The sequence below is a fragment of the Callithrix jacchus genome, chromosome 8, assembly GCF_049354715.1.
Source record: "Callithrix jacchus isolate 240 chromosome 8, calJac240_pri, whole genome shotgun sequence".
NCBI classification, from domain to species: domain Eukaryota; kingdom Metazoa; phylum Chordata; class Mammalia; order Primates; family Cebidae; genus Callithrix; species Callithrix jacchus.
In genome coordinates this window covers 72,885,350-72,899,273 of record NC_133509.1, presented here as the reverse complement: position 1 = coordinate 72,899,273, position 13,924 = coordinate 72,885,350, and the positions used below count along the sequence as shown (strand labels likewise).

Below are 13,924 nucleotides of genomic sequence, written 5' to 3'. Positions count from 1 at the left end.
TATATTATAAAGTGAACACTCTACCAAATTCAGTGATTTTATTTAAAATCCCATCTTTTCTTAGATGATGCTCCAGTCTCCCCAACAGTATGACAAAAAGACATTTAGATATTTTCATTCTAACTGGCTCATTCAGTTCATAGGCCTCCTCAACTTTGTCATACCTGCAAAGCCCCTTCCTTTCTAGTTTATATCAGAAGCTGGGCTGTATTTGATCATTCCTAACACAGTCCTTTTATATTATGCTCACTATAATACCCGGTCTCCAGATATTTAACAAAATAATAAATGATCACTTGCAACACTATTGCTGAACCTGCCTTCCCCTTGGGAAACCATGTCACTTCAACAATGTTGAAACTGTCTGCCTTCTTTTGAAGTCAACGAACTGAAATTTATTAAATGAAAAGTGAGATATCCATCTGAGTATGTGAAAGAGGTTCTCATTAGCTCAAAGTTGTGTGGTCCAATAAGAGAGAAACATAGACTTTGCAATATGGTATTTTGTAAGCACGCACCACTGTTATGTGTGTTACAAGCAAAAGTTAAATGAACATCTATCAATTAGTTGAATACCACACTCCGATGTGGTATGTTGGAATAAAAACAGGAATGAGCAAAATTTTCAAAACAGAATCCCATTGCTAAAGTGTTTTTCAGAGCAATATAAATATGACATCTCTATTATTTGTTTAAAATAGGTTGGAAATATATTACCATTTTCAAAATGAATCATCTATACTGTTCTCCAGATGAAATTCTTGCCTTTTTTCTCAGGCCAAAATTACATGTTCAACATTGTTGTACAATGGTCAGAGTTAAAATGGATAAGGAATCAAAGGTTTTCAAATGTCTTCCTTTTCTGTGGGTATTAGGTAAGAAGATGGCCTGGGAAATGCTACTCTTGGAACACAAACGTCACTTATAAAAAAGGTAATAATTCACAGACACTGATATATTTTAACTTTTTTCTATAAATCATGTTTCATTTTAGTCTCCTCTACCTGAGGAGAGGCTCGTTACATTAGGATAGTAGAGGACTTGACTCCAACTTCTAGGTAATGCAAACATGCTTGGAAATCAGGTAGGTGTGTGTTCAGGGGAGGAGCAGGAAGGATTGCTAAATACTTTTTTCCTGCTACAGCAACTCCAGCACTAAGACTGAAGGACTCAACTACTGTGATTTTCCTCTAGTGTAAAGGTGAGGTGGGAGAGTGGAATGTTTTAATAAGTAAGGTCGACAAAAGTAAAGACACATGAAGAAGACCTGAAAGCCACAGAAAAAAGAGAGGCACAGTCAGACCAAGCAGATTCTAAGGGTTGCTAGTGTACAGCCACTGAAGTCCCCTGTAGTCACTGAGCCAGCAGTTTCACCATGCGGCCTCTGTGGCAGGGTGAGATCACTCCTCAGCAGAGGCTGGGGGAGACCACTGAGCTGGTGTCAGGGTCTTAGAAGACTTGAGAAAGCTGCATTCGACAGGAACTGCAGTGCAGGCTTCCCCAAGCTGAAAGGTTGATTCACAGGCTCTGACAGCTGCAGATTTCAACAAACTGCAGCCAGGAAGCAGACAGGTAGACAAAGGACCTGGCCCCAGAGAGCAAAAGGAAGAGAGGGCCCCTTTCCCAAAGACTTGACCTTATTCCTTCCTCCACTAGCATGCGTAAAACCTCCTCTTCATATTCATTCTAAAGCCATTTTAGGGATATCAGAAGAGAAGGAGGAGGCTGGTTGAGAGACTATCCAAACTTACTTAAACAAAATTTTTAATTTTTTAATGGCTATTTAAATTATCAAGCTCAAGTGGTTGCCTATCTGTTTAATATTTCACTCAGCTAATGTGTTGGAAGGGGCTTGGAATACCAAATGACAAAATATGTTTTCTCTGCACATCTAAGTTATGAGTTTAATTTGCCGCCTTGCTGCAGCTTTTAAAAATAATAAAACAGACTTGCATAGTGAGAGAAAAAAATAATAAAATTGACAAAAGTCCAGCTATCCCTAATCTTATTGTGATGATGTATAGAATCATATAAAGCTTAGAATCAAGGGTATTTGAAGGCATTGAACTCTCCGTCCCCAACTCTGCTTCTGGAACCACTGCTATTACCTGCTTGGAAAATATTCCTTTTTGTTCATTTTGGTTTGAAAATAAAACTGCTCTAAAAAGATCAAATTTGTTACAAACAAACACACTTCCCTATTGATTTCTTACATTCTCCAGGGATGGATATGGCCATCAGTGAACAAAGCAGAAAATAAGTCCTTCTCTTATGTCAAAATCTGATTTTTCTATTTCTTTTACTCACTGCCTTCTGGGACATCTTTAAGAGATAGTTTTCTCTTCCCATTATCTTTCCTCATGATGTAAATCAGCAGTTACCTAGCTCTCAAAAAAGTCTGAGGTTGTAAGTGAGTGTAGACAGTAATTTAATCTGTGAGAGATTAAGATATCATCCAGTTAGTTTGCTAACAACAGAGTGTAAATTAGTGCATTGATTCCTCTTCATCCTGGGTTAACTTTTCCTTCTTTCTCTCTGTTCCCCCCTCTTTCCTTTTTGGAACTAGCAGAGTTTTCTTTTTAAGAAAATAATTCGGGGTATAACCACAAACTTGGTAAAATTCCCAAAAGTAATCTGAAAACTTTCTTCTTAAAATCTAAGTGAAACATAAGGCAACTAAGCGTGTGTGTGTGTGTGTGTGTGTGTGTGTGTGTCTGTGTGTCTGTTTCCAAGTAATCCACTGAAACAGTGAAATTCACATAGCAAAGACAACTTGGAACAGCATAATACATCTGTTTATTTAGTTAATATTACAATGGTAACAGGTAAAGAGCACTAAATTTATATCCTCTTAGTAGGATAATGATTAATATTTTGATTTGTAAATTTCACAGTTCTTAATCATTAAAAATCTATTTTCCAAAGGAGTAATAATATATATTTTTATTAAGGGACAGACCTAAACTTTCTGACTTATGACTCAAAGCATATTTGTTCATTAGTTTAAACAAAACATTAGGGATATCTTAACTCTTGGTTACTGCTTTCAGGAAAGCACAAAGTTGTTGAAGCAAATATACACAAAAAGTATTTTTCAATAGTGATTTCAACCGCTGTATATCATGTCAATGAGTGAACCTGAGAACCGCAGATGTAGTATCTCCAGATAGTTGTAAAACACTCTGGCTTAAACAACCAACAAACATATATTTAGTGCCTACGATGTACAAGCCAGCATACTAAAGCAATGCAGGAAATACAAAGAATTAAAATTATTGGTCCTCACCCTGCTCAGGCTTCCAATGTAGTTGATAAGATTAAACACAGAAACAAATTATTCCACTTTCAATGTCCTCAAAAAAAGTGATGATGTTAACTGGATCATATGTAAGAATCACCTCTGCTGGAACCTAGAGGAAACAGGGGCATCTTCAGCAGTGATTGAAGTCTCATCTGAATGAGATTCCTCTGCTCAGGTTTGAGTGCTGCTTGAACTCCTGAAACTGAAAGTGTTCAGCCAGACTCACACCTGTCACCATTAGTGGCTATACTTAGACTCATGGATTTATGACAATGGAGCAAGATAAACAAGTATATATATGTCCACATCATATACATATTAATATATATATATACACTCAAATCATATATAGGGTGATGTTCCCCTATATATGTCTCCTGGAAAGCCAGGAGTTCAGGACTTTCCACTGTGCATGGAGAGGAGGATAACCCACATTATCATTTATTTATTATTTGAATGAGACAAAGAAGAGACTATAGTAAGAAAAGTATGAAAAATCTCCAAATTTCACTCAACACAATCAAAAATAGAAAAGCTGGAAGAAAGGATAAGACAAAAGGGCCCAGCAAAGAGGAGGGGCTTTGAGAAGCCCAGGGAGTGGGGGAGAGCTTGCCCCCACTTCCACTTCCATGCCCACTCCAGTGTCCCAAAGAAAAGACCTGGGGCCAGGCAAGCAGAGAAAAGGAAAGCAGAGACACATTTTCCAACACCACAAATAAATTAATAAATACATATGTTAAACAAGAAAATAACTTCTTAGGCACCGCTTGAAAGGCAGCAACCCTTAGAGGCCAGACAGGCCACACTCTGGAGCCTGCAGGTTGCGGCGTCAGCGTCGCCCTAGGTTCCCCCTTCCCGGGTGTCCGGTCTTTTGAGATACACCAGAGCAGGAAACCCCGTTTCTTGTTACTTTAACGTCTGCTCCTCCGGAAGCTTGGGTGAGAGAGAGAGCCCAGCCGCTCTGCAGCCCTGCAGCCGAACCCCGGGGAAGGAAAAGGTGCGCCCTGCACTTCCCTACCCTGCCGGTCGCAGAACAGGCACGCCCAGGAGCGCCCAGCGCAAGTCTTTGAAAACGCCCAGTAGGAGGGTGATTCCTATTAGGAGCCCCCACTCCGACCCTGAAGACTAATAAAAACTCCTCACGCGGCTTGTTCTCAGCTCCTTTTTGCTCCAAAGGAGGGTTTGGATGGGGGCTCCAGAAAGCCTGGGGTTCGAAGCTCCGGACCTATTTACGAAGCACCTGGCTCCACTCTGGGTGGAGTGAGAGTGGTGGGGGGCGGGCAGGGAAAGGTGCGCCTTCACTCAAGAGTAGGAGAAAAGACCAGCTGCCTAGATCTTTCTCAAGTCCCACTTTCCTTAAGGTAGGGCTGCGGGGTCATTCTCGAGACTCCAGTAGGGGCACCAAGCAGAACCCTGACGGTGGCCCAGCATGGCTAGGCGGGGCTGAAGGAGAGCTAGGGACTAACCCCGAGGGAAACCCGTGGCGGTATCCGTGGCTCAGCTTAAACAAGCAAATAACGTCTGGAGGAGCTGAGGATCAGACTGAGTTGTTAATGAGTTCGTGATCTGCACTGGCTGGACGGTGGGGAAGAAAGGATCGAAGTTGCAGGGTGGGGAAAACAGAGGGTCAGAGGAGTAAACGCCGTGGAGGAAGGAACCAAAAGTGGGAGATCCAGAAAAAGGTAGCCTGAAAGTCTTCCCAGTTTATAAGCAAAGCTCTCACTTCTACCATTGTTGCGCGCCTTTCCTGGGTCCCTCCACCAGAGGCTCGGGGTGTCCAAGCTCCACGTTATCCAGACCGCACCCTGGCGCCCTGGATACCCTCCCTTTCGCACCCGGCCTTCCCTTCTTCTCGGGCGCAGGGCCCCTGCGTGGCCCTGGCTCAGAGTGTAGTGATCCGGGACGTGCAAGTGCCATTACGGAAGACGCCGCCGGACTCCAGGTTCTCGGGTTGGAAGTCTTCCACGCTGTAGGCACGGCTCTTGAGTGCGGTGGCATAATAGTCGACCGGCTCCTCCGCGGCGTTGTCCATCCAGCTGAGGCATAGGATGCGTTGGAAAGAGCGCTTGAAGTTGTCTGAGAGAAAGCCGTAGAGTATGGGGTTGGCACAGCTGTTGGCATAGCCGAGGATGACCGAGAGCTGGCTCACCGTGGCGTCGTCCTGCTCAGCAAACACGTTGACCAGCTGCACCACGTAGAAAGGCATCCAGCAGATGACAAACACCATCACCACCATCATTACCATTAAGGTGATCTTACGCTCCGAGCGCTTGCGCTGCTGCCAGCCGGCCTTGAGGGCCACCATGCGCATTTTGGCAATGATGAGCACGTAGCACAGGCAGATAGCCCCTACGGGCAGCAGGAAGCCCATGAGAAAGGTGTACAACACGAAGCCCACCAGCCAGCGTTGAGCGGGCTCTGGCATGAGCATGTTGCAGGCCACCGTGCCGTCGCTGTTGGCCGCAGTGCGAGAGAAGACCACGATGGGCAGGATGACGAGCAGTGATAGCACCCACACGCCCAAGTTCACTACCTTGGCTACGGTGGGCCGGCGGTAACGGGCCGCTTTGATGGGATGCACCACGGCCACGTAGCGGTCCACGCTAAGCACAGTCAGACAGTAGATGCTAGTGAACATGTTGACTGCGTCCACGCTGAGCACGAGGCGGCAGAGCAGCGCACCGAAGGGCCAATGGTGCAACAACGTGGAGGTGACCAAGAAGGGCACGCTGAGCATGAGCAGCTCATCGGCAATGGCCAGATTTAGGATGTAGATGTTGGTGGCCGTCTTCATCTTGGCATAGCGCAGGATCACGTAGATGACCATAGAGTTCCCACACAGTCCCACCAGGCACACCACAGAGTAGATGAAAGAGATGAGGATGGCGCTGCCCTGGCCCTCGCTCAAAGTTCCGTTCTGGGACGCGTTTCGCCCTGGCTCCTCCATGCCGTCCGCAGCGCCAGCCCCGGGGCCCCTGCTGCCGCCTCCTTCGCCGCAGCTGCCCGGGCTGGGGCTAGGAGAGGAGGAAGGAGAGGAGGCGGTGCCATTGGGGAACATCCCAGCTGAGGGGGGCCAGTGGGGCTGCCAGGGCTGGGGCGCTCTCCTTGTGCCCCCGCCGCCTGCACCCTCCCTCCGCACCCAACCTTTCGCTTGCAGCCCACAGCCGCCCAGCGCCTATGGATAGAGCGCAACCGCTGTGGGGAGCGCGGCTCCTACCGGCGCCAGCGGGGCGCACAGCCCAGTGGTTGCCTGGGCGCTGCCGTTTGCAGCTCTGGTTGCCGGGGCACGCGAGACGGTGGAGAGGGGAGGCCAGGATGCGGGAGCCCCGCGCGGCACAGCCATTAACTGGCGCAGCTCTGGGCTGGTGAATGATTAATAGGTACCACCAGCACGTCAGCAGCTACGAAAAAAGGGGGTGGGATGGAGAAAGAGAGGGAGGTGAGCACATAGGTGGCTTGTCCCTCCTCCTCCCTTTTTTTTTTTCCTTCCCAGTCCTGCACACTGCTCAACTTCAGCGGCTGCTTCCGGGGTTCGAGGTTGCCTGGCAGCACCATCTGCCTTTCTCTCAGAGGAACCAAGGGAGTTCCTCGGCCTTACTGGAGGGTGGGCGGGAACCAAAGGTATAGATTCTGTCCGATCCTACTCCTCTCCTTTTGAAAGCAAAGATTCAAAGGGACCCATGAACATGGATGTCTGGAGTTCATCTCAGTTTCCCTCCGTTGCTACCCTTTTCTCTGGAGACCCCAGCTCCTTTCCAGTTCCTCAGTCCAGAATCTTAAACTCCCAGTTCCCGTCCCCGCTTGCCCTGCAGCTCAGACCCGCCGGGGAAGCTCTGGTTCCTCCTTACCCGGGGTTCGCAACCTCCAGACTGAGGCTTAGATGGCCGGTGCAAAGTGCAGGTGCAGTCTGGTAGCAGGCTGATGTTCTTCCTGCAGTCCAACTCCCTTCTTGGGGCCTGACCCCAGAACTGGTGCCCACCCAATTACTCTTAGAGTCGCGGAAAGTGACCCTAAGCCGCAAGCGTTCAGGGAAGAAAGGGCAACCACCCTGCTTTACGGGCTTCTGCGCAGGCAGCTTAGGCTGTTGGGAGTGTTCAGGGACCCGAGTGAACCACTGCAAATCTCTTAATAAAGCTCGTAGCGCTCAGAGTCCCCCGCGTCTCCCACAGGAATATCGACTGCAGAAACGAGGACGCCCGGCAGGGAGCTCTGGAGGAGCTTGAGACTCCCTCCAGAACGTGCCAGGTGCGGTATTGGAAATCCACCTAGGTGTTCACTGGAGAAAGATAAGGCTGTGCCGCTTAGAAGGGCTCCACCCGCGTCCCTGCTGTACTTTGTACCCTGGAGAGTTGGCGGGCTCTGGGAGAGGAGAGTTAAAGGCTTGGGTGGGCGGGGACGGCAGCTCTTCTAAATCCAGGTGGGGGATGGGGTTTGGGGAGAGGTGCCTTGCATTGACCAGACCTGTCACCAACCCCTTGTAGCAGGGCGACGTGCGAATTTTTCCAGGAAGTGCTAGGATGTCACCTTTCTCTGAAGCTTGGTGTGTGACCTGGCGCTGGTTGTCATGCCCAAATCATTAAGATGCATCAGTGTAGGAAAGCCTGAAGCTCGCTGACTTTGTTTAGTAATCAAAACGGTAAGAAAGAATGAATGTTCAATTATCAGGATTTTTAAAGGACCCCTGGGACTTCCCCTCATTCCTACTCTAGGCTCTCTATGGCTTGCCAACTGTTCCTGTGGAAGGAGGAATCACACTCCTTGCAACTCCCTTGTTCCTTTTCAAAAACGCTGCTTTGCTCCATAAGATCCCTGCAAATCTTTACCTGAAACTTGCCTGTTCACAGGAAAACTGACCCGCAGCAGCTTAGTGCTCTGCCTCCTTCCAGCTTTGCCTTCTCCGGTTTCTCCTCCTCAACCAGGCTGCGCCTGCCCGCTGTACAATGAGTCTCAGTTTCCCTCCCCTCACTAGCTTTACTCAAGGAGAGGCTAAACTCCTCATGGAGGCTATTTGTACCAGTCTAGAATGAAGAAATGGATGCAGAAATTAAAAACAAAAAAGTATAATTCCTATTGCTTTATCCAGGTAATCACTTACATATACTGTATGTGTTCTAGTTCCCAAAACTGTCTTGAAAAGGAAGGAATAACGTCTGTAGTGTGTTGTTGATAGCAATCAAATATTAAATGACGACAGACATTCATAGGAATGTCTGCAAGGGACACTAAATTATTAATGAGAAATGTGCTAGGATGGAATTTGAAGTTTCATAAGGCTCAAACTGTTTTAACCCATTGTGTTATCTGAATAAATTGCCTTCTTTAAAGTAGAATGTAGAGTTGGTGTTTAGTTATATTTATTTTTCCTTTACAAACTCACCACATGAGAGAAAATAAATGTTCATTAAGCTCAAAAAAGAAAATGAGTATTGCCCCAGAATCCCAGAAGAGCAGTTTACTAGCCAAACCTCATATAATGGTTTAGATGCCTCTGCCCGTCACCGACTGAAGACAACTATCTATACCTCTAGGAGCTTGCATTTCAAAAGTCATTATTTAGATGTCTTAGCTTTGATCGTGGTTGCTCTTTGGGGAGTCTGATGGGAGTCAGTGAAAAATAGCTTTGTTGTTCAGAATTTCATTAAGTTCACTTGCAGCTCATCTTAGGGAAAACTCTCAATTTTGTGGCCTCATATACAAAACAAGAAAACTTAAGACCTGACGTAAGAATGGTTTTTTTAATCTTTCCTTTTGCAGTGGTTTCTATGATGGATTATTTACCTGTACAAAGATACTAACAAAGAGATGCTGCATTTCACCCATTAGCATGGCTATAATAAAATTTTTAAAAGCAGAAATTAAATGTTAGCAGGAAAGTGGGGAAATGAGAATACTCATACATTGTTGATGGGAATAAGAAAATAATGCAGAAACTTTAGAAAAAAAATTTGGTGATTCCTCAAAAAGTTTAAACTAGAATGACTGTAAGAGTCAGCAATTGCACTTCTGTTTGCTCCTCAGAATTGAAAACAGGTATTTAAACAAAAGATTGTGCATGAACATTCATAGCAGCACTATTCATAATAGCCAAACATTAGAAAAAACCCAAATATCTTTCAATTGCTGACTTAATAAAATGTGGTATATCCATGCAATGGAATAGTATTCAACCATCAAAAAATGAAGTACTAATACATGCTTCAACATAGATGAACCTTAAAAACATTATGCAAAGGAAAGAAGCCAGATACAAAAGGCCATGTATGGAATGATTCCATTTATATGACATGCCCAGGGTAGACAAATACACAGAGACAAGGTAAATTAGTGGTTACCAGGGGCTGGGGTCAGAGGGGAGTGAGGAAGGACTGCTAATGGGTATGAGGTTTCTTTTTTGGGTGATGAAGATGTTCTGGAATTAGATAGTGGTGATGATTGTGTAACACTGTGAATATACTAAAAATCCCTGAATTGTTACACTTTAAAAATGATTAAAATTACAAATTGTATATTATGGAGTTTTACTTCAATTTTAAAAAGCACAAGAGAAAGACAGAGAGAGGGACTGAGATGGATATAAGCTATGCAGCATTATTATATTTTTCAGTCATATATTTATTTTTTAATTAAAAAAATTTTTGAGACAGGGTTTTGCACTGCCACCCAGGCTGGAGTGTAGTGGTGCTATCACGGCTCACACTAGCACTGATGTCTCAGGCTCAAGTGATCCTCTCACTTCAGCCTCTGGAGTATCTGGGGACTAGAGGTGTACACCACAAAGCCTGGCTAATTTTTAAGTTTTTTGTAGAAATGGGGTCTTCTTAAGTTGCCCAGGCTGGTTTGGAATTCCTGGGCTCAGCCTCACAAAGTGCTCGTATTACCAGCGTGAGCCACTCTGCTCAGCCCAGTCATGTATTTCAAATCATTGTGTATGTGAACTAATCTATGAACAACAAACCCAAACAAAAAAGGTGGCATTTCTGGGCCACCAAGAGGGTGGATTGGGTTGCAGCTATTTTCAAATTATATTAAAAGCAGAAGCCAAGTTAGAGAGCTATTTTCTCCTCAGATCTCAATTTTTATTTTTTTTTTTATTATACTTTAAGTTCTGAGGTACACGTGCAGATTGTGCAGGTTTGTTACATAGGTATACACATGCCATGGTGGTTTGCTGCATAGATCCCCCGCTCATCTACATTAGGTATTTCTCCTAATGTTAGCCCCCTCAATACCCCTACCCCCTGCTATCCTTCTCCTAGTTCCCCCCAACCCCCAACAGGCCCCAGTGTGTGATGCTCCCCTCCCTGTGTCCATCACCCACTTATGAGTGACAACATGCAGTGTTTGGTTTTCTGCTCTTGTGTCAGTTTGCTGAGAATGATGGGTTCCAGCTTCATCCATATCACTGCAAAGGACACAAACTCATCCTTTTTTAAGGCTTCATGGTATTCCATGCTGTAAATGTGCCATATTTTCTTTCTCTAGTCTCTCATTGATGGGCATTTGGGTTGGTTCCAAGTCTTTGCTATTGTAAACAGTTTCACAGTAAACATACGTGTGCATGCATCTTTATAACTGAATGTTTTATAATCCTTTGGTATATACCCAGTGATGGCATTGCTGGGTCAAAGGCTTTTTCTAGTTCTATATCCTTGAGGAATCACCACATTGTTATCCACAATGGTTGAACTAATTTACATTCCCACCAACAGTGTAAAAGTGTTCCTATTTCTCCACATCCTCTCCAGCATCTGTTGTCTCCTGATTTTTTACTGATTGCCATTCTAACTGATTTTGTATCCTGGGACTTTGGTGAAGTTGCTTATCAGCTTAAGGAGATTCTGGGCTGAGATGATGGGGTCTTCTAAATATACAATCATGTCATCTGCAAATAGAGACAATTTGATTTCCTCCGTTCCAAATTGAATACCCTTTATTTCTTTTTCTTGCCTGACTGCTCTGGCCAGAACTTCCAATACTAAGTTAAATATGAGTGGTGAGAGGGGACATCCTTGTCTTGTGCCAGTTTTCAAAGGGAATGCTTCCAGCTTTTGCCCATTCAGTATGATATTGCCTGTGCATTTGTTGTAAATAGCTTTTATTATTTTGAGGCATGTTCCATCGATACTGAGTTTATTGAGAGATTTTTTTTGAGCCTCAGTCTTGCTCTGTTGTCCAGGCTGGAGTGCAATGGAGCGATTTCAACTCACTGCAACCTTCGCCTCCTGGGTTCAAGTGATTCTCCTGCCTCAGCCTCCCATGTAGCTGGGACTGCTACCTGCCTTAGCCTCCCAAAGTTCTGGGATTATAGGCATGAGCTACCATGCCCAGCCTATTGAGTTTTTAGCATAAAGACCTGTTGAATTTTGTTGAAGGCCTTCTCCGCATCTATTGAGATAATCATGTGTTTTTGTCTTTGGTTCTGTTTATGTGATGGATTATGTTTATAAATTTGCAGCCTTTCATCCCAGGGATGAAGCCGACTTGATCATGATAGATAAGCTTTTTGATGTGCCGCTGGACTCGGTTTGCTAGTATTTTATTGAAGATTTTTTTCATCAATATTCATCCATCACTGATATTGGCCTGAAATTTTTTTTTTAGTTGTGTCTCTGCCAGGTTTTGGTATCTGGATGATGTTGGTCTCATAAAACGATTTAGGGAGGATTCCCTCCTTTTGTATTGTTTAGAATAGTTTCAGGAGGAATGGTATGGTACCAGCTCATCTTTGTACCTCTGGTAGAATTCGGCTGTGAACCCATTTAGTCCTGGACTTTTTTTGATTTGGTAGGCTATTAATTGTTTCCCCAACTTCAGACCTTGTTATTGGTCTATTCAGGGGTTCAACTTCTTCCTTAGTCTTGGGAGGGTGTAAGTGTCCAGGAATTTATCCATTTCTTCTTGATCTACTGGTTTATATGCACAGACGTATTTGTAGTAAAGTCTGATGGTAGTTTGTATTTCTGTGGAATCAGTGGTGATATCCCCTTTATCGTTTTTTATTGCATCTATTTGATTCTTCTCTCTCTTCTTTTTTATCAGTCTGGCTAGTGGTCTATCTATTTTGTTGATCTTTTCAAAAACCCAGCTCCTGGATTTATTGATTTTTTGAAGGGTTTTTTTGTGTCTCTATCTCCTTTAGTTCTGCTCTGATCTTAGTTATTTCTTGTTTTCTGCTAGCTTTTGAGTTTGATCATGCTCCTGTAGTTCTTTTAATCATGATGATAGGGTATTGACTTTAGATCTTTCCTCACTTCTCATATGAGTATTTAGTGCTATAAGTTTCCCTCTAGATACTGTTTTACATGTGTCCTAGAGATTCTGGTATGTTGTGTCTTCATTCTCATTGGTTCCAAAGAACATCTTTATTTCTGCCTTCATTTCATTATTTATCCAGTAGTCATTCAGGAGCAGGTTGTTCCGTTTCCATGAAGTTGAGTGGTTTTGAGTGAGTTTCTTAATCATGAGTTCTAATTTGATTGCCGAGAGACTGTTTGTTATGATTTCTGTTCTTTTGCATTTGCTGAGGAGTGATTTACTTTTAATTATGTGGTTGATTTTAGAGTAAGTCCAATATGGTGCTGAGAAGAATGTATATTTTGTGGATTTGGGATAAAAAAAAACAGCAAAACTAATACAGGCATGAGATCACTTAAATTTGCAAAAACCACAGCCAGTGAGTAGTCTGGATTCAACAATCCTCCTGTCTTATTAAAAACTTTTCTTTTAAGTTCACATGTCTTAAACCTTGAAAAGATTAGGAAGAGCTTGTTTTCTCAGTCCTCTTTGGTTACCATCTTTCCTATGCCTCTGTGATATCAAAAGAAGAAAGGAAATGTTTTCCTGAAAGGTAGAATGAAATGTTCCAATTTAGGAAGTTGCAGATTCTTAAGCAGACTGATTTTCTTCCCTCATTGTAACTTTCTCCTACAAGCTATACTCCCCTGTGCTATCATGTACCAGGTGCACACTTTGATTATTATATTCATCACACAGTACTGTGACTTTTTGTGTATTTGTCTGTACCCTCTTATAAATTTGTAAGCTTGTGGAGACCAGGGGCTTATATTTTATTTATTTTTCTATCTCCGGCATCTAGTTCAGTACCTACAAAATTGCCCCAAATCACCTGTTGTATTTTGTCAAGGCATCCCATGGATAGTACTTTCCTCTTTTCTGGATCATTAAATGTAGATGCAAAGAAATGAACTGTGGGCTCCTTTTAAGTAGAGTGTTAATTTCTGAGGAATATTGTCATGTATAATAATTCCTTATACAGTTAAATCATTCTAAATAATTTCAATTTACATGTTCTCTATCAACAATTATCATGCTGATGACTCATTCATTGATCATTCTTGGTCTTAAATTTCTTGGCAGAGAAAGGGCTCTGGAAAATGGGTAGTACATGCATTAGTAGCTAATCATAGTTATTTAATAGGATCATGCAGTGTGAAAGTCATCACACATGGAAGATCATTTCTTTTTAATTGTAGTTTTGAGTCTCAGTTGGTTTCCTGGAATAGTAATTATCAGGAGCTCAACTTCTGCTTATGTCAAAATTGTTACAAATGTGGTTTCTCCAATCAGAGCCTACGTTGATCCTCAAATGAGCTGCTCTACTCC

The 13,924-nt window shown here is 43.6% G+C and overlaps 1 protein-coding gene across 1 annotated transcript; it reads right to left on the bottom strand.

Annotated features, from left to right (window-relative positions):
• Positions 1-2,773: 2,773 nt before the first annotated feature.
• On the bottom strand, positions 2,774-7,405 carry SSTR1 (somatostatin receptor 1). The gene has a single exon (XM_009005962.5). The coding sequence runs from the start codon at positions 6,357-6,359 to the stop codon at positions 5,184-5,186; it is 1,176 nt and encodes a 391-aa protein (XP_009004210.1). The 5' UTR covers positions 6,360-7,405; the 3' UTR covers positions 2,774-5,183.
• Positions 7,406-13,924: the final 6,519 nt, after the last annotated feature.

What these genes read in the sequence shown, in the direction of transcription:
- SSTR1 (XM_009005962.5), bottom strand. Translation starts at nt 6,359, where the DNA reads ATGTTCCCCAATGGCACCGCCTCCTCTCCTTCCTCCTCTCCTAGCCCC.